Source organism: Oncorhynchus clarkii, chromosome 1 (assembly GCF_045791955.1).
Source record: "Oncorhynchus clarkii lewisi isolate Uvic-CL-2024 chromosome 1, UVic_Ocla_1.0, whole genome shotgun sequence".
Classification (NCBI taxonomy): domain Eukaryota; kingdom Metazoa; phylum Chordata; class Actinopteri; order Salmoniformes; family Salmonidae; genus Oncorhynchus; species Oncorhynchus clarkii.
Genome location: NC_092147.1, coordinates 23,424,600 through 23,449,419, shown reverse-complemented (window position 1 = coordinate 23,449,419; position 24,820 = coordinate 23,424,600). Strand labels below are relative to the sequence as shown.

The 24,820-nt window shown below is 44.4% G+C and overlaps 1 protein-coding gene and 1 pseudogene across 1 annotated transcript; both read right to left on the bottom strand.

The window, feature by feature from the left end:
• Nucleotides 1-30: 30 nt before the first annotated feature.
• LOC139389222 (exocyst complex component 3-like 1) lies at nucleotides 31-7,447 on the bottom strand. Its single transcript, XM_071135802.1, has 14 exons — nucleotides 7,385-7,447; nucleotides 6,844-6,950; nucleotides 6,127-6,302; nucleotides 5,285-5,504; nucleotides 4,643-5,061; nucleotides 4,132-4,421; nucleotides 3,249-3,366; nucleotides 2,415-2,540; nucleotides 2,134-2,234; nucleotides 1,840-1,956; nucleotides 1,353-1,629; nucleotides 1,107-1,265; nucleotides 802-935; nucleotides 31-619 (listed from the first exon to the last, which is right to left on the bottom strand). Exons 2-14 carry the CDS (start codon nucleotides 6,881-6,883, stop codon nucleotides 433-435), a joined length of 2,364 nt encoding a protein of 787 aa, XP_070991903.1. The 5' UTR covers nucleotides 6,884-6,950; nucleotides 7,385-7,447; the 3' UTR covers nucleotides 31-432.
• Nucleotides 7,448-8,804: 1,357 nt separating this feature from the next.
• LOC139365113 (anillin-like) lies at nucleotides 8,805-23,354 on the bottom strand (annotated as a pseudogene).
• Between the last annotated feature and the right edge of the window lie 1,466 nt (nucleotides 23,355-24,820).

Below are 24,820 nucleotides of genomic sequence, written 5' to 3'. Positions count from 1 at the left end.
TTCCAAGTAAAAAGTAACGAAATACACAGATTTTCATTTAGAATGTATTGTTCATCTGAATATACATACAATGAATAATACAGTAAAATACATCACATTACAGGTGCCCCCGATGTTCTGTAGGTAGTCTCTTGTGGTAACAATCAATTCAGAACATCAAACGGATTGATTTACATTGTAATGTATTCATTAAGACCATCTCACCAGACAATATCCATAGTACCACCCTGTGAAGCTGGACAAGCATTTCATTGCATCTGCAATAACACCTGCTAAACTGTGTACAAGACCAATAAACATAGATTTGAACTCTGTAGACCATCAAGCTTGATATACAATCCACTATGTGGTGGATGGATGTATTATAAAGTTGATATCACTTATGAATCACAAGCTGTGTGTTGTGTGGATTTAAAGGCTGCAAAATTGTAGTCAGGCACACTTGGCAGTAGGCAGACAGAATGGCATGCTAGGAGTAGGGACCAGGATGTCAGAGAAGATGGGTCGGTAGCCAGCAGGAAGAGGAGGAGTGCTCTGCTCCAGGAGGTCCAGAACTGTACCCCTCACATCCCTGGAAACATCTCCCCTAACATCCAGCAACACTGACACATGCTCATCACTGAGGGGCACAGACAGAAGACCAACACAGAAGATCAACACCTGACTACTGAAGAGACAGCTGTACAAGTGTCCCTGATATAATCATGTCTTAGGAGTGAGGTCATTAAGGCAAATGTTAGATGTGTTAAAAAACATGAATTGATTTATAGGAAATTGATATGGTAAGGATTGTGTGTATACCTGATATCAGGGTACTTGGCCACCAGTCCAGACACCTCAAGCGTAAGCATGCTAGGGTCTTTAAGCCGGATGAAGTCAGCCAGAACAGGCAGTAAGGCCATTGGGTTCACCTCACTCACTGATCCCTCCACTTCCTAAACAGACACAGTGCATGCATGAACATGGAATACTGTAAATAAAATGGTGTAGTGAATAAAAATGAAGGAAGGGGTGGGTAGTCCGTGGACCGTGGGATAAAGGACAGAGCAGAGCTGGGCCGAGTGTCCCACTAAACTGGGTGTGGCTAAACTCAAGACTATCCTCACCACCAGGCCCTGGAAGAGATCCCTCAGATGCTGGGCATCCAGTGCCATTCTCTGGGCCAGCTGGCGCCGCTCCTCTGCATTCCGACACACCAGCCTCTTCTGCATCAACACCCTCACATACTCCACCACCGTCAGCCACTGGCACTCTTCCTGCAAACGCTACAGGAACAGGGAGGGGTCAACAATACCATACAGAAGACTAGTATAAGTCAGCTACAGACTAATTTGATTGTCAAAGAGCCTGACCTGCCGGCAGGGTGGGCGAACACGACTATACAGCTCAAAATGGCGCTCCAGGACTCCACATAACTTCAGAGTAACCGTGACGTCTCCCTGGACCAGCCAGGAGCGAGACAGTAGTCCCTGCAGGAAGGGCTGGAGCTCTAGCAGCAGCTGGTCCATCACCAGGCGGCAGGCCCTCCTCACCGCTCGGTCCAGAGCAGCCAGGGGGCCAGGGGGAGTCCGGGAGAACCGGCTGGCTGAACGGGACGAGAGCTGCTGCTGCAAACTCTCTGTGGAGGTCCTGAGGAGAGGATAGGATAGGGGGAGAAACAAAAGATAGGAGGGGAGGAGAAGAAGAGGAAAGGAGTTGAGAGGAGAGGCAAGGACAGTCTTGAACAAACTGTATAATATACTGCATGTATGTGTGTTCACAGACTCACATTGATGAACGTACAGATGAACAGAAACAGATAGCACTGACAAAAATAAAACAATAAAACAAGAAGCTCACTTGAGGATGATGCAGTTGCTTATAGAGGCCAGTAGATAATGGAGGTAGAATTTGTTTTGATTTGTGCTCTGATCCCTGCGGTGCTCCTTCCCAAAATCCACAAGAGCCTCCCGAAACCTGAAAACAGAGGGAGACAGAATGAGAGACTAACATGATGGAAAGAGAACGAGGACCCCGTATTTCATTGCAGTTAGAATAAAATATCATAGGTTGCATTAAACCTTAAATGTGTGAACAGTATCACTGATTTTGTGCCACATTCTCGAACATACTGACATAAGAACACTGACCCACCTATTGAGGAGGTTCTCCATCTCATAGAGCCCCATCTGTATGGTCTGATCCCGAAGTGATTCACTAACCATCAGAGCCACCCGTGCATTCTCCTCCAACATCTAACACAACCACAACACAAACACAATATCAGTTCAACTCAATCACCGGCCTCAAAACACTCAACGTGTCGCCACAAAAGAAACACAACATTGCCACAACTCATGTATCTGCATAGAAATATAATTTAACCACATTTTAAACCAATATTAATGTAGAGGTAGTGAGGTATGTATGTTTACCTGTGTGATGATGGTTGGCAGGCTGGTGAGGTAAAAGCCTTCGTGGTCTGTGTCTGGTTCCTGGTCTCTCTGCCAGTCTGTCAGCTCCACCTCCAGGGCCTTATGCATCCACTCAGACACACTTTTCTACAGCACAATACACACTCCACTCAACCACACTTTTCTACAGCACAAAACACACTCCACCACTTTTCTACAGCACAATAAAACACAAACTCCATAGGGGCCTCCTGAGTGGCGCAGCGGTCTAAGCCACGGCATCACAGTGCTAGAGACATTACTACAGACCCGGGTTCATTTCCGGGCTGTGCCACAACCGGCTGTGGCTGGGAGTCCCATGGGAAGGAGCACAATTGGCCCTGCGTCGTCCGGGTTAGGGGAGGGTTTGGCCGGTGGGGCGTTACTCGGCTCATCGCACTCTAGCGACTCCTTGTGGCAGGCCGGGTGCCTGCAGGCTGACTCCGGTCGCCAGTTGAACAGTGTTTCCTCTGACACATTGGTGCAGCTGGCTTCCGGGTTAAGCTGGTGGGTTTTAAGGAGCGCGGTTAGGCGGGTCATGTTTCGGAGGATGCATGACACTCCACCCTCACCTCCCCCGTGTCCATTCGGGAGTGTCAGAAATGTGACAAGATCAAAAATTGGGGAGAAAAAGGGGGTAAAATACAACAACAAAAAACTCCACTGAGACAGACAGGGATATCCCACACCACAGTGCACGTGCACAGAGGCATTAGTACACAGACATACAGGCGCACTGACAAACAAACAAAACCTAGTTAGAAACACAGATAGATAGGCAGACAGACAACTCAAAGACCCAGAAGTCTCACCCACCCGCACACTGTGTACGTATTTGTTCTGCAGCTGTTCCAGACACTCCTGGGAGATCAGGGGTCCCAGCTCCTCTGACTCCATCTCCACCATTAGGTCTGGATGCCCCATCATATCTGAGCTGCACACATACAGTACACACTGATCACACCAAAACAACTCTACACTCATTAACAACTAGGGTTGCAAAGCTACCGTCATTTACCAAAGTTACCAGTCTTCAGTAATTTGGGTAATCAACAGAAAATTGATTGCAATCTATGGTAACTTTGGTCATTTATACTTGAATAACTTAAATTATATATAGCATTCATTTATCCATATTGTCCATGAGTTTCTAGTAGATAGATCATATGGTTCAAGAGAAAATAGCCTAATTAATGAAAAGGCATTTATTCAACAATAGCATTATTTTCAATTACCTTTGCCTCTCCTCAAACTATTGACTTTTTTTCACAACTGCCACCAGTTTGACACAAAAACATTGTCAACAAATACATAGACAATGCCATAATCAAATAAATAAAAATATAAAGGATATTTCATTCTCAAACTCCTGTATTGAACACCAATGGTATTATGGTTTATATTTAGGATAGCTTTTTACAGCTTTGTCATTCAATGTTTTATTTTGAAATCATCTTATGTAATTATTTCATATAATAATGGGATAAGGCCAGACATCAGGCCAGAGATAATTAGACACCTGTGATAACCTGAAGTTCACGAAAGGGCCATTAAATACATAACATCCTTGAAAGATACCAAAATTCTGTAAGTTTACTGGTAAACTTATAAAGTTTCCAGTAATATACCCTTCTTTTGCAACCCTATTAACACATAAAAACATATTTTGGCTCAAATTGTTTAGTCTATATTTGCTCACCTGTTGTAGATGTGTAGGACCCAGTTAAGAACAGCAAAGATCTCCCCGCTCTCCAGCTCCCATCCGCTGACCTGGCCCAGGTGTGACTGTAGACAGCGGTGGCAGGCCCGGAGGTAGGCCCTGGTCAGGTTATAGTGGGGCGGAACGCAGTGGTCCAGCAGGTGGCGCACCGTGGCCAGGTCTCCCATGATTCCGTGCTGTAGGGCAGACAGGTGGCCTGCAAGGCCAGGCCCACGGGTGTGCAGGTACGAGACGCTACGGAAACGTGCAGACACTGCCTCTTCCAACACCTAACAGAGTACAACATCACTGTAAAGCACCTGTGCAATGCTACTGTCAAAACATAAGGAAAACCATCCATGTATCTCATTAACATAGGACCTAGGCCTATTGCATCATGCTCTATTCCAGTCATTTATTGTGATGTACATGTGTGGGCTCTTGAACGATGCTCAACCCTATCATTGAATCTCACAGTATTCAACTAGTGTACATTCAAGTCTAGACATACTTGGAAGAAGCGCTCCCTCCAGCAGCGTGGCCGTCCAGAGGGAAGAGGCCTGCTGTGCCCCCCTGCACCTCCTCTCTCCTCCAGCATGGCCTGATCCAGTGCCTCCTCTCGCTCCACAATCCTCACAGCAGACACAAACGGCGTAGGGTTCTGCCGGGCTAAAGCCAGTCCACTCCCCACCACTGCCCACAGCTCCTTCCCGAGAGCCTCCACCAGCTTTCCAACGCCTGAGAAGTAGTTCCTGACCAGCTCCTCATCCTGGGCACTGAGGGCTGTCCCTGCTGTCCCAGGGGCCCCTGCTCCATGGAGCTGCCACAGGATGTCATCCTGCCAGCACTCCAGCTCCATCAGACGTGCGTGGGCCTCCAGGAGCCGGCGAGATTCCACCAGCCTCTCTGTCTCCGATACCATGCTCTGTACTGACAGGTAACAAGGGAGACACTGTAGTTTTAGCCAAGTTACAGATTGACATAGTTATTAAAGTTTTGGCTGGAAGGGAGTCAATTATTCCTTAAGGAACAGGACATGTGCATTTATGGGAGTCTCTCTGAAGATTCAATTAAGTTTTATTTGAACAGATTCATGAAAGATTTTCCCAGTTGTGAAGCTACAGAACCATGGAAGCTGTTGGGGCAGTCTCACCAGAGTAGAGGCGTGGCAGGTTGCTAACGGCAGCAAGGAGTTGACAGTGATTGACAGAGACTTCTCGCATCATCTCCAGAGCCTTGACTCCCTCTGCGTTTCTGCTGGACTCCACCCCTGCCTTCCCCAGGGCATGGGACACATCTTTCAGCTCTTCCCGGGCCTCACGAAGCTGCTCCAGACCCCAGCCCACCCCCTCTAGGTAGGACTGGACCACTGACTGGAGGAAAGGCAACATATGTAGGATCTCACAATCAGAAAATCAATCAAGGCACAAGTGGAAGTGCCATATAATAATAATTTGTTGGGTGCTTATATTAGTCCTATTTCATGTACAAGTGTGTATTATACAAATGTGTGAATTGGAAATGTGTTTTTTGCATATACCAACTCCCCCGAGACACCCTCGGAGAGTGGTGGTACGGCCAGGGTCTGCCATTATCAACGGCGACCCTTGAGCTATGAGACCAGGGCTGCCCAACCCTCTTCCTGGAGATCTACTGTCCTGTAGGTTTTCAGTCCAACCCTAATTTAGCATATCTGATTCAGCTAGTTAAGGTCTTGTTGAGCAGCTAATAAGTAGAACCAGGTGTGTTAAATTAGGGTTGGACTGAAAACCCACAGGACTGTAGATCTCCAGGAAGAGGGTTGGGCAGCCCTGTATTAGGCCATCGACAGATTTTTCACCTTAACATATATTATGTTAACATCAACACAGATTAATAACCTGCCATCACATAAACATTTTGAAAAATCAATTTCTCCCTCAAGTTTTTTAAATTTCATGTGGAAAGTGACAATAGCCTCTAGTGAGAGCAGGTGTGTTTGTAGTTACAGAATACCTTGAGTCTTGACTGGATGGACGAGGTCCTCTGGCTTTCCCTTTTGCGGTACTGTCCTAACCTCTCCAGATGCTCAGGGCGACAGAACACACCCGATGCCCACTTCAGGGCCGCGCCCCTGGCCAAGCTCTCTGCCCTCTCCGCCTCTGGCCACACCTCTGGGAGCGCTGCCGCATCTGTCAATCACACGAAAACAAGCTCAATTCACCAGACATTATGTGACAGGAGGATCCACGTGAAAGTATACATCTCTGTCTGTCCTTATAGAATAAAATCCCTGTTTTGTTCAGCTTGTATATGTGTGGGGACATTATTAGCGATTATGAATCAATGGAAAGCAGCACGGTGTGTTAATCTGTGTGTGTGCGTGTGCAATTTAAACAAACAGCTCTGTCTCACTGGTGGTCATGAGACAGAGATGTTTACTACAATAATTAAATGTGACATCAGCATTTCTGCTGCACAATAAATCTATGGAGAATGAGACTAATGTATTAGTTAACAGCACCATCATGCTTGAAATACAGAAAATAATACGCTTTGTCTGTCTTAAACACAGAAACAATTCCATTTGGAGAGGATGAGAGATATACATGCAAATGTATTACAATCTATTCTTTCCTCTGTTGTGAGTTAGTGAGAAGTGGGTGTTGGTTAGAGTCAGTGGGTACAGTCTGTTTTGGTTGTTAGCAGTGTGTGTAGAGTAGACGTCTGTACCTTCAGGTTTGTCACCACCATTCTTGTCTCCGTCTGACATTTAAGTTCAGTTCAGCGGTCCGCCTGTCCACCACCAACAGTGGCCTACCCAGAGGGCCAGAACACCACTGAACGAGAGGGATGATCAGAGCCCGAAAGAGAGAGAAGGGGTGGAGGAACGAAGGCACATAACCATTGTACTGACGGCCTTCCTCTCACACTCCCAGACACATCCTCTACGCAGAGGCCGGCAGGAAGGGAGGGAGAGGGGGCAAAGAGGGGGAGGGCAAGAGGGAGGGGACTCCAGCCAAAAGACAAAATCCAGATGGATGGGGGAAAAGGGGGAGAGCTAGGGGGTTATGGTCTTGTTTCGAAGAGTGCCGCTCTGTGTCTGAAATTATTATTTTCCTTTACGGGCAAATTCATTTTATACATACTCAATGATAGTAAAATACATGCATACAGTACTTGCCATTAGAAATTAAGGGGAAAACTCTTCCATATTTGTAAGACATTGTAGTTTGTAAAGCAGCTCAATACAATAAGTAAATGATGTACTGACCTTAAGCTATACATTGGTCTCTGAGGAGCGAAGTCCCAGTAAAGTCCTCTGATCCTCCACAGCTGTTGAGATCTGGGACAAACTAGGGACGTTTCACAACTGCTACCTCTAAAGGGAGTTTGTTTATTTGTGTATCAGTCAAGGCCTCTGACCTCTCCCCACGTCTGTGTTTACATCTCCTCGTTTCCTGGACCTCTTCAAAACACACTGAACTATGCCAAGTGGCCCAGACACTAGCCAACAACAGCCTCAGTGGGGGTATTATTACAGCCTTGGTTTTCGTGATGGGATTTCTTACAACTATTTTCCTTTCCAGTTTGTAACACAATCCAGTTGATGCAGCTTCCACAAATCAGTGAGGTAGTCAATTAGAGTTTATTTGATGTAAAGCCTCCTGTACCATGTCTTTAGTGGTTCATATGCCAAGTACCATAATGGGTTCAGGCCAGGTATCTAACAAAAGAAAATACTAAGAGAAACTTCCCAAATATGACAGCAACAGATTGGGGAGAGGATGTTATATTGTCTCCTCTCAGGGTGGGACTGTTGTACTTTCAAGGCCAGTGCCCCATTGTTCTTACTGACCACCCGGATCACTAAAGTCACTGGATGTCTATCATTACTTGCCCCACAACATTGGCCTTGTGTGCACTGGGCATCTCACCACTCATGTCAATGTTATGCTAGCTATAGGCCCAGTATGCATACCAAATGGCATCATATTGCCTACAAAGTGCACTACTTTTGACCAGGTCCCACATAGTACACTACATTTTAGAACAAGGTGCCATTTAGGACCCCAGTTTGCTGGCTGAACACAAGACTTTGATGCGTGGTCTGTACAGATGTGTACCCCTGTGCCACTCCTCCACTGTCATCACCTTGAGCTGAGAACAGCCCCACCTCCACCCAGAGGGGCTCAAGGGAACAGGAAGTCTATTTCTGTAGTAGTAAACCAAACACAGGGAGTACTTCCTGTCTGGCATTCCTGACCTGGGCTGAGTTCCTGCTCCACTTCAACCCCATTCACTTAAAGGCCCAGTGCGGACATACATGTAATTATCCTGTTTAATATACACATTTCCACACTAGGAGGTTGGAATAATACTGTGAAATTGTGAAAATTATTTTAATGCCCTTTTAGTATAAGGCTGTTTGAAAAGACAAAATTTCAGGCTGTTTTGGTGGGACGGGTTCTTTGCCTGCCTGGTGACATCACCAGGTGTCAAATCAGTTTATGTAAACTGTGTGGTTCGAGCTCTGAATACCGAATGGCTGACTGCCATGGTATATCAGACTGTATACCACGGGTATGACGAAAACATATTTTTACTGCTCTAATTACGTTGGTAACCAGTTTATAATAGTGTTACGCACGCCTCAATGAAGAGGGAACGCAACACCCTGCTACAACTAAACTCTCCGTGAAGTGAAAAAGGTATGGACTGTAGGTGCGAGTAAGGATGACAACAGGCAGAATGTGGTACCGTTTACAAGGACTTTATTCCTTTACACGGTAATATGGGGAAAAGGGGCTGGACGGAACCAAAGCAAAGAAAGTAAATCTCAAAGCCCCCCCTCTCCTATCTTACCTGCCTACCCACTACTTACCTAATTTAGCACCACCTGGTGCCCTAACCAAAATACAGGGGGTGGTCCGCTCAGGTCTTACCTATTGTGCATAGACAATGAATATACTACGGGTATATGTATGCCCGCGGGCCTCTTGCCTAAGCACTCCCAAGGTGCCTTCCCCTTCCCCCCTGGGAACAAATGAAACAGAATATTAAACAATTTCACAAACAAACTAAGCAAACAAAGGACATCAACTAAGCTCTACCTGAGCAACAAACTCACAAAACATACCAACTTCCCAGCAATGAACTCCCAGCAAAATCTCTCTATCACAATCAATCGCTCTGCAATGACTTCCCAGCAATGAACCCCAGCAAAATCAACCTCTAGCAAAATCTCTCTGCAATGACCTCCCAGCAAATCTCTCTCTCCTGAACAGAACACTGGCTTTTATATAGCTTCAGAATGAATGTGTAACTGGAGACAGCTGTCTTGACGAGGGGGCGGGGTCAGCTCTCCAATTAGCCCTGGAGTCGACCAATCAGCTGCTTGAGGGATTTCAGGAAGCCATTTCCTGAAATAACTGCTGCATCATATTGTAATATTGCCATCACTATTTAAAAATATAGAAATATTAGTCATTAAGGTCACACTGCATTGTGTGTGTCAGCTTTAAAGACTTTGCTTACAATAAATGCTACATTTGAGCCCATGGGGCTTTGAACTCAATGTTCATATTCTCCATATAAAAATGTACAGGGTAAAGAAGAAGGAGGGACATAAAACAAATGCATCAGATAATGTACACTATTAGAGAAATTTTTATTATTTACTTGTAGTACCTTCATCAAATCAACTGCATATAAGAATGTTGACAGGTAGCTGATAACATCCACATACAAAAAGAGAATGACAGATTGACAGCAAATACATCAAGGGGGGGGGATAGGTTAACATCAGAGTCTACAGACAGCAGCTACATTCATCATGTCCCTTTAGGGTCCTACTAGGATTTATCATCAGACGAACATCTCCTTCGGACGTACATCATTCTATACTCTCAATTGCCTTGCCTGGGTAGCTGCCATTTTTGTGGTCTGGCCCCTGTTGGGTTATACACAACACAGCACTAGATTTTGAATGAAGGAACTCATTAATGGTCAGTATTTCCAACCTCGTAGCAGGTTGTCAAGTACAATACTATAACTCAACTTGCATTGCAATTCTACTTAAATCACTAAATTAATAAAATTAAATTTTTGGATTAGGTATTTATATATTTTAGAGGTAGACTATATTTCTGAGAGACATATTTCCACACTTTATAGGGTATTACAGCAATGCTGTAGTACTGAAATAATGTTGTCCAGTAGACATGTCATGCTTTGTATTGTTTGGCTTATCAGAATTATAACTACACTATTGGACTAATCATCCATTTAGTGTTAGGGCTCTTCTGCACTAGCTTTGATACTTATTCAGTGGTGTTTCTAGATTATATGGATGTAGTTAAATTGTCCACTTCAAGCTCAGTTAAATAGTATATAATGCTAATAGGCCACAAGATGGAGCTCTATTTTAAAGAGCTATTCAAAGTTACAAGGCAAAAATATCACCACGTATAAAATAACATCTCAATCATAAGAATCCATAGATATATATAAAGAGAGAGAGAGAGGGATAGATATATATAAAGATATAGCATAGCATTATATAATAGTGTGTTACAGACTGCTCTCCCTTATGTTCCCACTGCTGGCCTGAGTGTTGGGCTGTGCTCCAGCATGGTTCAGGGCTCGGTGAGTCCAGGCATGGAGGTCCAGGAGAACCTGGTTCAGCTTCTCCATCCAGTCCTCTCCATCCTCCCGCGTATCTGCTGAGAACCAGCACCTGAAGAACAGAGATCATGGAACAGAGATTGGATTCAACACTTAATGGGAATACTGAAATGTCATGCTAGATCTATGAAGATACACCCCCGTCTATGACATACACAGATATGCTTACTTTAACAGGATCCGTCATTCACAAAACATTAATATTGAAAACATCCATGACCACTTGTTGTCAAGGAATGGTAATTTGCTTGTATCATGTGAGTAGTTGTCTAGCATGAACTGTAAAGTAACAACTATGAAATATAATCTTACTTGGCCATAGCGAGCTGGTCATTCTGTTGTGTAGTCTGGATGCCACTGACCAGTTCAAAAGTATAGGGGCGAGCACAGGAGTCCCTCTTCACTGGCTTCACACTTTGACTAGAGGAACTAAACAAAGAGATACTGCCTTCTGCTACCTGCAAGCACGACAGACAGTACAGTAGAGGGAATAACAGAATGTTTTTAAGAGTTCAATGACCATAAGAAATATCAAGTCAGGGTGTAACTTGGTCTACGAGAAATAAAACCAAGAGCTCCAGTCTATAGTCATCTGTCACTTCAATGCCCACCTTGCTGCCCTGGTCATTGGGGTGGTTCCAATAGGACATGTGGTTTCCCTCCAGGACAAAGAAGCGTCGATGCCAAGCTCCAAATCCATTCACCACCTCAAACAGTGTCTGAATGGAAGGAGAAGGGAGAAAGAAGAGGTGGGTGGAAGATGAAATACCGTAAAGAAAGTATAGAGGACAGAAGCAGGATAATATTCACAATGATTTGGGTTTAAACAAAACAGTAACTCACAAGGAAGCCCTGGTGTTGGACGTTAGAGTGGCTCTCGCTGTCTAGTCGCAGGTAGATGTTTCCCTCTAGTGGAGATAGGAAGGGCACCTGTGCAGAGAGGGGGAACTAGCAGGACATGGATGCCAGGGTTGTGCTGCTTGTAATAGTTCATCTAGCTAAAGAGGTAAACAAAACATGCAGTGGAAAGCAATATGCAATGATTGTATTTTGCTCTAAGTCATAGGAACATACATTTATTTCTACACACATTTTCATCTACCTATAGAGTACACCATCACTGATATTCAAGCCAGTGTAGCTAAGACTAATTATTGGTTGTTGATACCAGTGTTGCTGGCCACACATTCAGATGCATGAAAAGAGTCAAATGGAGAAGCAAAGAGAAAAGAGAAAAAGTGAGAGCAAAACCTTTTCCTGAAACTCATCTCCCAGGAGTCTCCTGATTTTGCCTTCAAACTGTATCTGTGCACAAGTAGAGACACAGCACAGGGGGTGGTAAAGGTTACATCACTAGTGATCCCCACCCAGACACGGGAAAACTTTAAACCAAAAACAAACTAAAGTCATGTGAGGAAATGACAACCATTCCAATCTGTATATCGCAACTGACAGAATTACAACGGGTGGAAAAATCTGAAATGTGACATGAGAGATTCAATCAAACGGTAACCCACATCCTCAAGTGACCGTGAGTGAAACAAGCTAGCAATCAGGTGGTTCAAAATCAAAAAGGACTAGATAAATCCACGAATGCAGTGACAAAAACATCAATCGCCACATCTTCCCATACTGCAGTAAAAATATCTGATACACAATTATCCAGGCTGGAGCACTGCAGCAGGTGACTGTGACGTGCAGCCAGGTGAGATGAGTCTACCTTGTCCAGGGGGAACTTGCTATGGCCCAGGGAGGCCAGGGAGATCTTGTGAGAACCAACCAGAGAGAAGTGGCTGGTGCGGCAGGTGTTCAGGGCTGGCATGGTAGAAGCTGTGGGCGGTTGATTTGATCTAAATCAAAAACTGACACCACTCAGGATGAATGTTATCTTCAGATTATATGCAACCGGGACAATAATACTTACATGTCACACGCTGGTTGGATCTCTGTTGAAAAGCAACAAGAAAAAGTTTTCAGATGAGAAATGTGTAACAAGTAAGGTAAAAGGGTTGGTGTCTATGCATCTATTCCAAATTAAATGCATGTGTGCCTTTCTGCACTCTTACCGATCAAATATGTATTCTCTGACATCCCAGATCTATACAGTGTCCTAACATATACAGCATTTCATTGAAAAGGGTCATGCAGATACATACACAGTGAGTGGGACATTTCAAGTACTAGGCAGATAAGAAAGCTGATCACCTTTATGGTGCTTAGAAGCTTCCTTGGGGTGATCTTAAAGAAGAACAAGTAGTAAGATCAGAAATTAGCTTTGTGCAGAACACTTGCATGTATAATTCATTGTAATCTATAGAACATTGGACAGCATTTCTTAAATCAGAAGATTAGCTCACTCACCCTTGACCTGGAAGAGCTGCAGAGATCCACATTACAGGTGTTGCCTGAGGTGTGGGACTGAGTAATAGAAGACAGTTTGGAAATAATACATACAACCTATTAACACCTTTCTCAACATTGACCGTCTGTCTAATTGTAAAGATTTACTAATACACCCGTTTTAAGTGACTCATTTAGTAATACGTTCCATCTCACCAGGCTGTAGACCTCAACATCAATCTCAAAGTTGGAGTGAATGTCCTGCCTGAAGGGACACAGTACAGAATCAGAAAGACTTGGACAGACGAGGGGTGAAAGCCATTTCAGCAGTAATACAGTAGACATTACATAAGAATCTCCTTCAAGGCACGGACAGACCAGTAGGATTGCCGGCCGAGAGTACTTGGCACCTCTGAACAGAGCCGGCCGTAATTTGCAAACTGATTCTACATGTAGAAATACGGCCAAAATGATGGCCGTCAGTCGTCCACCGGCGAGTGGTCTCTATAACACGCACACGGCGAACAAACATCCCCCTACTGTATAGACCGACAATCGAGTTGTCACCTTTACTCCACATACTCCATATGTGGAACCAGTGGCGGGACTCACAGGGTGATGGAGGTGGGGAAGGAGATGGTGTCTCCATTCTGGGCATCCGCTGCAGTGGCCAATGGGGTCGCAACAATGTTGCAGGGTCCATAGCGAATCAGGACAAAGAAATAGTGAGTTGGGCGACCTTTAGGGAGGAGAGAAATATTCAGGAGACTTGTTCATTAATAATCTGGTATGGTGTCTTGAGCTGACCATGAATTGGACTATACTGTTTTGCGCATTTAACCTAAATGAAGAGGCAAACAACTAACCTCTGCAGCTGGCAGATTCAAAATAAACTTTACATTATAAAGGTGACAACATGCATAGCCTATCGGATGGTAGGTACCTGTTTGTGTGCGGGCTGAGCAGACAAACTCCACCTTGAGAGGGAGCTGGACACTGTTGATGCTGACAGTGCCCCTACAGGGACCCTGAGACCCCCCTCTCCCTCAGCCTGGTCACCTCAGCCAGCAGGGCCGCCCGCTTCTCACCTGACACAGAGAGAGAGAGGGGACAGTCCGATGACAATACAATGGAGACTAATCAAGAGGTTCATCATTCACTCCAGAATAGAAGGATTTGGGAGGGAAAGGAGAGGAATAACCATAGGACAGAGATAGAGATGAGTTTGTGTAGAAACTAACTGAGCAGATGGAAAAACTGGAATCATGGCGCTAGAAGGTGGATATGCCCAGCGGCGACTCACAGGAGACGAGCAGTAGTTTCTCAGCCTCGGCCTCCTCCAGGGAACCTCTGCCGTGGTCCTCGTCAGTGCAGCAGCTCAGGGCCTGCAACGTCTGATTGATGACCGTCTGTAGCTTGGCAGCCTCCTCATTCAGAACCTGACCAATCACAGCAGGACAGGATATTCACTCCACCCAGCCATAATCATTTAAATAATATTTATTTACAGTGTCAGAGGCATAGTTATGTTATCCATGTGGTACATTTGTCAATGCCTTCACATAAAGGAACGTTTTGGATGAAATGCTACAGTGGTAGTCACACTAGACTCAACCGCTCCAAGTTGTACTACAGACCATGATCCTGTCCTTGGTGTTGACAGTTTGTTGGGGGTGGGACCTCTCAGCGGCACGCCTCTGCAACCCTGGGGTTACACTCTGAATAGCTGGCTTGGTGCTCTGCCTCTGGGTACGGTAAGCATCGATGCTGTTAATCAATCAATGACAAAACACATTGGAGTCATCAGTCACAGGTAGAAATCACAAGCCAATAATTTTTTTGCTGTACTTTTTACCTACATTTCTTGATAGTCAATTGGTAGTTACAGTCTTGTCACATCACTGCAATTCCCGTATGGACTCAGGAGAGGCGAAGGTCGAGACCCGCGCGTCCTCCGAAACACGACCCCGCCAAGCCGCACTGCTTCTTGACACACTGCTAACTTAACCCGGAAGCCAGCTGCACCAATGCGTTGGAGGAAACACTGTCCAACTGGCGACCATGTCAGCGTGCATGCGCCCGGCTTACCACAGGAGTCGCTAGACACAAGGACTTTCCAACCGGCCAAACCCTCCCCTAACCCGGACAACGCCGGGCCAATTGTGCACTACCTCATGGGTCTCCCTGTCACAGCCGGCTGCAACACAGCCCGTGACTGAACCCAAATCTGTAGTGACTTAGACCACTGTTCTACTCGGGTGACTGCCAATCATATCTTTTGAAAGATTTTCATAGTAATTTATTTTTTCCAATTTCACTCATGTTAGCTGATCCCCCCTCCCACAGTTGTGTTTTTTTACACCCTAATAACAGACTCACCATCAAGCTTTGATTATTTGAATCAGCTGTGTAGTGCTAAGGCAAAAGCCAAAATGTGCACCCTGGGGGCAGGACAGAGTTTGGGAAACCCTGGTGTAGAGCACATGATGGCTCACCTGTAGAGAGGGGCACTGTCGGCAGGGGGAGTGGTCAGCTCTTCAGGAGTCAGAGGTAGGGATGGTGGGGTGGCTGGCTGACTAGCTGCAAGTCTCTGCAGGGATATTAAAACACTTAGATGTCAATTTGGAAGTGTAAACACTCTAAGCTTTAAAACTGCAGGGCAACACTTTCAGAATCACATTGAACAAGGTGACCCTGGTACCCTTTGTCTGTCTGCAGAGCCTTACCATTGGAGTGACCACAGCTTCCACAGACCTGCTGAGAGGAGAGAGGATGCAGCTGGGTGGGAGGGTCAGCAGCTCATCTACACTGGAGTCCAGTTCCCTGATCTCTTCCAGGTCTTCACCCTCCTCAGCTTTCTCCTTGTCCAACTCTGTTTTCTCCTTCCTGCGCATCACTGTGGCTATGCCACTGTCGTAATCCTCAGTGCCCTCTTTCTCCCTTCCCTGCACAGAAGCCTCCAGCATGTCCTTAAACATCAGGTCAATCATCTCAGCAGTGTTGGTTTCATCTTGAGAGCTCAGCTCAGCCTCTGTGGATATATCCCCATATGCAGTAAGTTAACATTCAAACAAACTATTGCTGTAGTATGTCTGGGACCTGGTTTTCCAACTTGTAACAAATATTTCAAATGGCTCATCATTTGGTTGTTCAGTGTAAAAAAAAATGATAGGGGTGTGAGGTGGTGGCAGTGACCCATTGAACCGATTGTTTAGAATGGAGTGCACTGCAGACAGTAAAATATGACCAGTATCTTTATAACCCAGAGCGACTGCATGTACAGTGCCTTCAGACAGTATTCACACCCCTAGACTTTTTCCACATTTTGTTGTTACAGGCAGACTGAATTTAAAATGGATTCAATTTAGACTGTGCGTCACTGGCCTACTCACAATACCCCTTAATCTCAAAGTGGAATTTTGATTTTAACATGATTACAAATTATTAACCAATTTAAAGCTCAAATGTCTTGAGTCAATAGGCATTCAACCCATTTTATGGCCAGCCTAAAAATGTGCTTAACAAGTTTGCGATAGTGTTTAACATATTTGAATGACTACCTCATCTCTGTACCCCACACATACAGATAATTGTAAGGTCCCTCAGTCAAGAAATTAATTTCAATCACAGATTCAACCAAAGACCTGGGAGGTTTTCCAATGCCTCGCAAAGAGCATCTATTGGTAGATGGGTAAATTTTTTAAAAGCAAACATTGAATATCCCTTTGAGCATGGTGAAGTTACTAATTACACTTTGGATGGTGTATCAATACACACAGGCGTCCTTCCTAACTCAGTTGCTGGAGAGGAAGGAAACTGCTCAGATTTCACCTTGAGACCAATGGTGACTAAAACAGTTAGAGTTTAATGGCTGTGATAGGAGAAAACTGACGATGAATCAACAACATTGTAGTTACTCCACAATGCTAACCTAATTGATAGTGAAAAGGAAGCATGTACAGAATACAAATATTCCAAAACATGCACCCTGTTTGCAACAAGGCACTAAAGTAATAGTGCACAAAATGTGGCAAAGCAATTAACTTTGTCCTGAATACAACGTGTTTTGTTTGAGGCAAATTCAATACAAGCCATTACGGAGTACCACACACACACGGTGCATCATGTTATTGGTATGCTTGTAATCGGTTTGGACTGGGGAGTTTTTCAGGATAAAAAAAGAAACGGAATCGAATGGCAAAATCATAGATGAAAACCAGGTCCAGTCTGCTTTCCAACAGACACTGGGAGATTAATTCAGCTTTCAGCAGGACAATAACCTAAAACACAAATCTACACTGGAGTTGCTTACTACTAAGACAATGAATGTTCCTGAGTGGCTGAGTTAGTTTGGACTTAAATCTGTTTTAAAATGTATGGCAAGACCTGAAAATGATTGTTTAACAATGATTAAGAACCAATTTGACAGAGCATGAAGAATTTTGAATACAATAATGTTACACAATCCAGGTGTGGAAAGCTCTTAGAGACTTTCCCAGAAACACTCACAGCTGTAATCGCTGCCAAATGTGCTTCTATAAAGTATTGAGTCAGGGGTGTGAATACTTATGTAAATATATTTCTGTATTTAATTTTCAATAATGTGCAAAAATGACTAAACATATTTTCACTTTGTCATTATGGAGTAGTGTGTGTGTAGATGGGCTCGAGGGGAAAAAAATATATTTAATCCATTTTGAATTCAGGCTGTAATAACAATGTGGAATAAGTCAAGGGGTATGAATACTTTCTAAAATCACTGTAAGAAACCCAAATTGTTCATTTATCACCTCACCAACTTGTGTCAACAGCCCTAAACCACATTTGTCTCACCTGACATACTCTCTCTTCTCCAGCTGGATGAGGAGTCCAGCTCACACAGGGCCTAGTCATTGATCAATTCTGGCTCCAGGGTAAAGGTGACTTTCTTTAGCTCTTTTGCCTCTGACTGCAGTTCACAAGTCTGTTCCTGATCTGAATGCAGCTCAGAGTCTTCCTGTTCCCTGTCTGATGAGTTTGTGGTCAACCCTTGCTTATGACCCAAAACAGAACCCCCCTCCCCTGGTCTTCACCTTCAGCAGATGCCACACCCTGGACCTAATCTACAAGATTTTCTGGCTTCCCTTGTTCTTCAACTCCTGAAGATTTCATCTCCTCTTGCTCCTGACATAATGGGAACCCAACCTTCTCTAGTGGGGACCCCACTTCCATCTGCTCCTCACCTACAAAGTACCCCATCTCTTCAACTACAGAACACCTAATTTCCTTCTTCTCCTCCTCTAGTGGGGACCTCATATTCCCCTTCTCTTCCTCTATCGTGGACCCTACCTCCTCCCGACTCCATTGTCACTTGCTTATCATCTAAAAGGGAATGGGACTCGTCATCCAACTGTTCACCTATATAGAACTTCACACCCCTCTGCTTCTCACTAAGGACAGAACCTCTTTCCTCCTGCTTGTTACTAGCAGAAGACTCTGCCTTGTCCTGCTCTTTCACTACAGGACCCTCTGCAGCCTCATGTAGTTTATCTGGCAGAGCATTTCCCTAACAAACGTCCAGAGTGCACTCTGCCCCCTCTGTCATGCGTCTCCTCAACCTCTTGTGGTGGGACATCCATGTTGTAAACTGAGGCTCTCATCTCACACCTCTATTCTACACTGACATTTGCACAAAACTCTGACTAACAGGAACAGTTCGATTTTTCTCAATATATACCGTTAAAGTGTCTACCTCCAAGCTCTTCATCTGTAATAGTGACTTCTCCTCTTGCAGTGTCTTACCAATGTATTGGATTGGAGGCTCCACTCCATGGATCTTAGCAGTGACAGAAGTCTCGGTAAAGCTGCCGTCCTTCACCCAGAGAGGCTCATCACCAGTCACATTGAGGTCTGCCTGCTGGACAAAACATTTATTTTTATTTTTATAGCTCAGGCCAAAATACAAGCAAGCACCTTTGTTCCTCTCATGCACACATCTATGAAGCCTTTTGTAATACACATATTACAAAAGGTACTGTGCCACTATGTGAAGGACCAGGTGAATCCTTAAACCCGATTACCATTCACATGACTTTGAAGAGGACAATGATTGTCAGTGACACCTGTGACATTGAGACACCCCGGTTTCTCCACAGAACCATTTACACCGAGTCTAATGTCCATATATGTAAACTCACATTCCATGGTTGGAACGGTGGCCACTGCAGTCTCCTGCTATAGCCAACCATCATCCGAGGGGAGGATGAGGAGACGGGTGGGGTCGCCCTCTAATGATCTCACAACAAATACCATTGTTCTATCAGGAACCGAGTACTTGAGCTCAACCAAAGAGCCACAAACATAACCCTTAAGAACAATATGCCATTACCAGACACAAGGGGAGGGTAACACCAAACTTACCTCAGTCAGTGAGGAATCAGAGAATCTTTGATTTAGAAAGACATTCTTTGCGATTGGCTGGGCCCTTAAGAGTCGCAGCTCCTCCTCCCTTTCCTGATTGGTCAGACAAATAGAAGCCTTTAGACAGACACTTCCCAGGAATCTTAACAATTGTGTAATATCAACATTTCAACAATCTCTAGATAAGCTCCTGCTGTTCTCAAGAGAGTTGGTGAGCACACAAACCACATTGAAAAGCTTACTTCACTGCCTGGTGTGTGTGTGTGTGTGGCACAGACCTGGCGTATGCAGGAGACTTGCTTGGAGCTGGGTGTTTCACTGTCCTCAAGTTTAAGTTGTAAGTTGGTAACCGCATTGGAGAGGGTACGGGGGCACCAGTTTCCTGGCAGAGGGCTGGCCGGACAGGCGTTAAACCGCTCCACCCGTGAGCTGAATTCTGCCTCACCTGAAAAACAGACAAGATGCTCCTATCATACAACAACCTCAGAGCAGACAAGTGTTCTCCCTCACATTCAATGACTGATAATGATGCATTCTTTACATTACACAGTGTGCAACACTCACTTGCCAAAGAAAAATTAAGGGTGAATGTGTAAGATTACTCATCAATAAGAATGTGCTCTTTGAACCCTTCCTGGATTATAATGGATGGTCTCGGAGCCAGTAGAGGGCCTCCTACAAACAAAACAACCACCATTGGTCACTGTTTCTCAATGACTACAGATCTAAGTATTGCAAGTAGGTTATTTTAGGAGGGAGAGTTATCAAATCAAACTTGGTCACATGCTCCAAATACAACAGGTGTAGACTTTACCGTGAAATGCTTACTTAGCGAGCCCTTTCCCAACAAGGCAGAGTTAAAAAGTAAAAAAAAATGTTCTAAATAAAAATAGAAAATAGTAACAATGAATATCAATAAAGAGGCTATAATACAAGGATAGCCCTAGTATCATGATGACTCGCAGTTCCATTACATAAGTCATTGGAAGAAGGCCTTTTCTGTACAGGGAGGTTTTATAAGACTCCCAACGCTTGGTCTGAACATTAACATGGATTGCTGGCGGTATGGTTTTTGAAGCACAAGGACCTTTTCTTTCATATCGCAATAAATAATCTTCAAAGAACAAAAGGTTAAATTGATACACCTTTATAGGATCAGGTTTCCCACACAGCCATATTTTTCATGTTACAGTGCTTGTTTACAGGAAATCAGAGTGGACTACCTGTGCAAATTAGCTATGTGCATCTCCGAAAACCTGTGTGTAAATCTGGAAGTCGGACGACACAAACATGCTGTCACTGAAAAATACTGCAACTATTAAAACACTGTACAGTAACTATGCACTTTGCATTTGTGAAATTTTGAAGTGATATTAAAATAGAGGGATTTATGTTTTCAGAACCATACCACATTTGAGAATTGATTCACGTTTAGATGGATTGTTTGGCCATTTGGGCTGCCAGAGCCAGTTCACCTTTAAACAGAACATGTAAGGTCCATGAGCTATAAGGAGTAAGGCTCCTTTAATCCATTATTGGGCTATATAAAAATCCCTTTTTCAGGACCCTGTCTTTCAAAAGATAATTCATAAAAATCCAAATGACTTCACAGATCTTCATTGTAAAGGGTTTGAACACGGTTTGCCATGCTTGTTCAATGAACCATAAACAATTAATGAACATGCACCTGTGGAACGGTTGTTAAGACACTAACAGCTTACAAGCGGTAGGCAATTAAGGACACAGTTAAGAAAACTTAGGACACTGAAGAGGCCTTTCTACAGACTCTGAAAAACACCAAAGAATCAATGCCCAGGGTCCCTGCTTATCTGCGCGAACATGCCTTAGGCACGCTGCAAGGAGGCATGAGGACTGCAGATGTGGCCAGGGCAATAAATTGCAATGTTCGTACTGTGACGCCTAAGACAGCGCTACAGGGAGACAGGATGGACAGCTGATCGTCCTCGCAGTGGCAGACCACGTGTAACAACACCTACACAGGATCGGTACATCCGAACATCACACCTGCGGGACAGGTACAGGATGGAAACAACAACAGCCCGAGTTACACCAGAAACGCACAATCCCTCCATCAGTGCTCAGACTGACCGCAATAGGCTGACAGAGGCAGAACTGAGGGCTTGTAGGCCTGTTGTAAGGCAGGTCCTCAGACATCACCGGCAACAACTTCGCCTATGGGCACAAATCCACCGCCGCTGGACCAGACAGGACTGGCAAAAAGTGCTCTTCACTGACGAGTCGCGATTTTGTCTCACCAGGGTTGAGGGTCGGGTTCGCGTTTATCGTCAAAGGAATTAGTTACATCTAGGTCTGTACTCTGGAGCGGGATCGATTTGGAGGTGGAGGGTCCGTCATGGTCTGGGGCGGTGTGTCACAGCATCATCGGACTGAGCTTGTTGTCATTGGAGGCAATCTCAACGCTGTGCGTTACAAGGTAGACATCCTCCTCCCTCATGTGGTACCCTTCCTGCAGGCTCATCCTGACATGACCCTCCAGCATGATAATGCCACCAGCCATACTGCTCGTTCTGTGCGTGACTTCCTGCAAGACAGGAAAGTCAGTGTTCTGCCATGGCCAGCGAAGAGCCTGGATCTCAATCCCATTGAGCACGTCTGGGACATGTTGGATCGGAGGGTGAGGGCTAGGGCCATTCCCCCCAGAAATGTCCAGGAACTTGCAGGTGCCTTGGAGGAAGAGTGGTGTAACATCTCACAGCAAGAACTAGCAAATCTGGTGCAGTCCATGAGGAGATGCACTGCAGTACCTAATGCAGCTGGTGGCCACACCAGATACGGACTGTTACTTTTGAGGCCCCCTTTGTTCAGGGACACATTATTCCATTTCTGTTAGTCACATGTCCAGTTTATGTCTCAGTTGTTGAATCTTGTTATGTTCATACAAATGTTTACACATGTTAAGTTTGCTGAAAATAAACACAGTTGACAGTGAAATTACAATTATTTTTGCTGAGTTTACAAGGAGATAATTGAGATAATATGTACATGTAGGTAGGGGTAAAAGTGACTAGGCAATCAGGATAGATAATATAAATAAAGAGATTAGTAGCAGCTTGTCTTATCTTACCCTCACGTCTCTGGGTTAGTTGCTGTACTCTGGAGCGGACAGAGCAGAGAGCAGGGGTGTCTGGCTTCACCTCTAGCTCTGCACAGCAGAGGTGGTCTCTTGATGAAGAACTCTCGTTAGGACTGACGTTCTCCTCGCCCAACAACTTCAGGCGACGCCTCTTCTGAACATCATTGACCTCTAAGACAGGATAAGGTAGTTCATAATAACGGGTATGCACTGTTAGTTAGGTGTTTGTTAGTTACACATTGACAACACACTCACCTGACGAGGGGACATTGTCCTCTGTGTCAGACAGAGGGCCTCTATGTCTCTTCAAAGCTGTCGACAACCCACTTCGATGTTTCCTATCCATGCTCCTATAAAATAAACACCAAATGAAGTGCAGTGCCCAGCTAGCTATCGATTATGCAAATGAGCTAACTATCTGATTTACCCAGCAGCAGGTTCAGCTACGAGCCTGCTGCATACTGCTGTTAGCTAACGTATGTGGCTGAAACGACTTACCGTTAGCTAAAATGTGTAGGACATAACAGCCTCTTACCGTAACAGAAATGTCAGTGTGTGGCAAACAAGTCACGACTGGGCATAAATTGCAGTGAAGATTCAAACGACTTTGTTTATTCGACGCCTTTCCTACTTTAAACTTTGAATTTCAGCGGGTTCTAGACGTACGTCTGTTGTGCTTGAAAACGTCGCCCTAAGACTACCGTAACGCCAAGCGTTAGTGCGCAAAACTTTTGGTATTGTATTTATGGTAGTTAGACGATTAACTTCCAGAGCGGAAGAGGCAAGGAACTTCAATAACTAACTTTATTAGATCCTTGAAGTCTCCCAAACTCTCGATTTGTCAAATACAACCAAAATCCAATACAAGTCAACAGTAAACATGTTGTCCCCCACGAATGATGCAGTGCCCCCATTTGGGCCAATTAGTGATAACAATTCAAGCACCAACGGGACAGGAGATATGCTCGTTCAAAGTTTGGAATTTCAGTTGATTACTGTAAGCGCCCCCTTTGGGCTTATCGTCGTGATATCGTCATTTCAACACTGTTTTTATTGTATCAAATGGTAGGCTACAGTAGCCTACAATGACATATCAACTACTTGATGGCCAACAGATGCAAATGTAGCCTATCATTCTCCACGTTTAATGTCATTTTCATTGTCAACTTTTTCCAATAACACAAGTACTAGGAGTTCCATAACTTCCATTTCAAATTGAGCAGCGCTCCAGACCCCAAAATTGAACATGAGTAAAACCCTTCGCTTAATACTGTTATCCATAATAAAAGTCAACATTATAATTCAGTTTACTTTAAACCACGTCTGAGCGAACTTATCGAAAGAGCTCTAGTGCGCCTAAAGTCGTTTTCCAATGCTTTGTCGCCGTTATATCAGGTTTAGCACGTGAATATGTTTAATGGAAAAAGGGTGTCTCCATAATGACCAATCTAAATAGCCAACCAACAACTGGTAAACATTGCAGTAATAACCAACGAGTAATCTAACTAACAATTCCAACACTCCTACCTTATACACACAAGTGTAAAGGGATAAAGAATATGTATAAAGATATATGAATGAGTGCTGGTACAGAGCGGCATAGGCAAGATGCAGTAGATGGTATCGAGTACAGTATGTACATATGAGATGAGTATGTAAACAAAGTGGCATAGTTTAAAGTGGCTAGTGATACATGTATTACATAAAGATGCAGTAGATGATATAGAGTACAAGTATATACGTATACATACAGTGCCTTGCGAAAGTATTCGGCCCCCTTGAACTTTGCGACCTTTTGCCACATTTCAGGCTTCAAACATAAAGATATAAAACTGTATTTTTTTGTGAAGAATCAACAACAAGTGGGACACAGTCATGAAGTGGAACGACATTTATTGGATATTTCAAACTTTTTTAACAAATCAAAAACTGAAAAATTGGGCGTGCAAAATTATTCAGCCCCCTTAAGTTAATACTTTGTAGCGCCACCTTTTGCTGCGATTACAGCTGTAAGTCGCTTGGGGTATGTCTCTATCAGTTTTGCACATCGAGAGACTGAAATGTTTTCCCATTCCTCCTTGCAAAACAGCTCGAGCTCAGTGAGGTTGGATGGAGAGCATTTGTGAACAGCACTTTTCAGTTCTTTCCACAGATTCTCGATTGGATTCA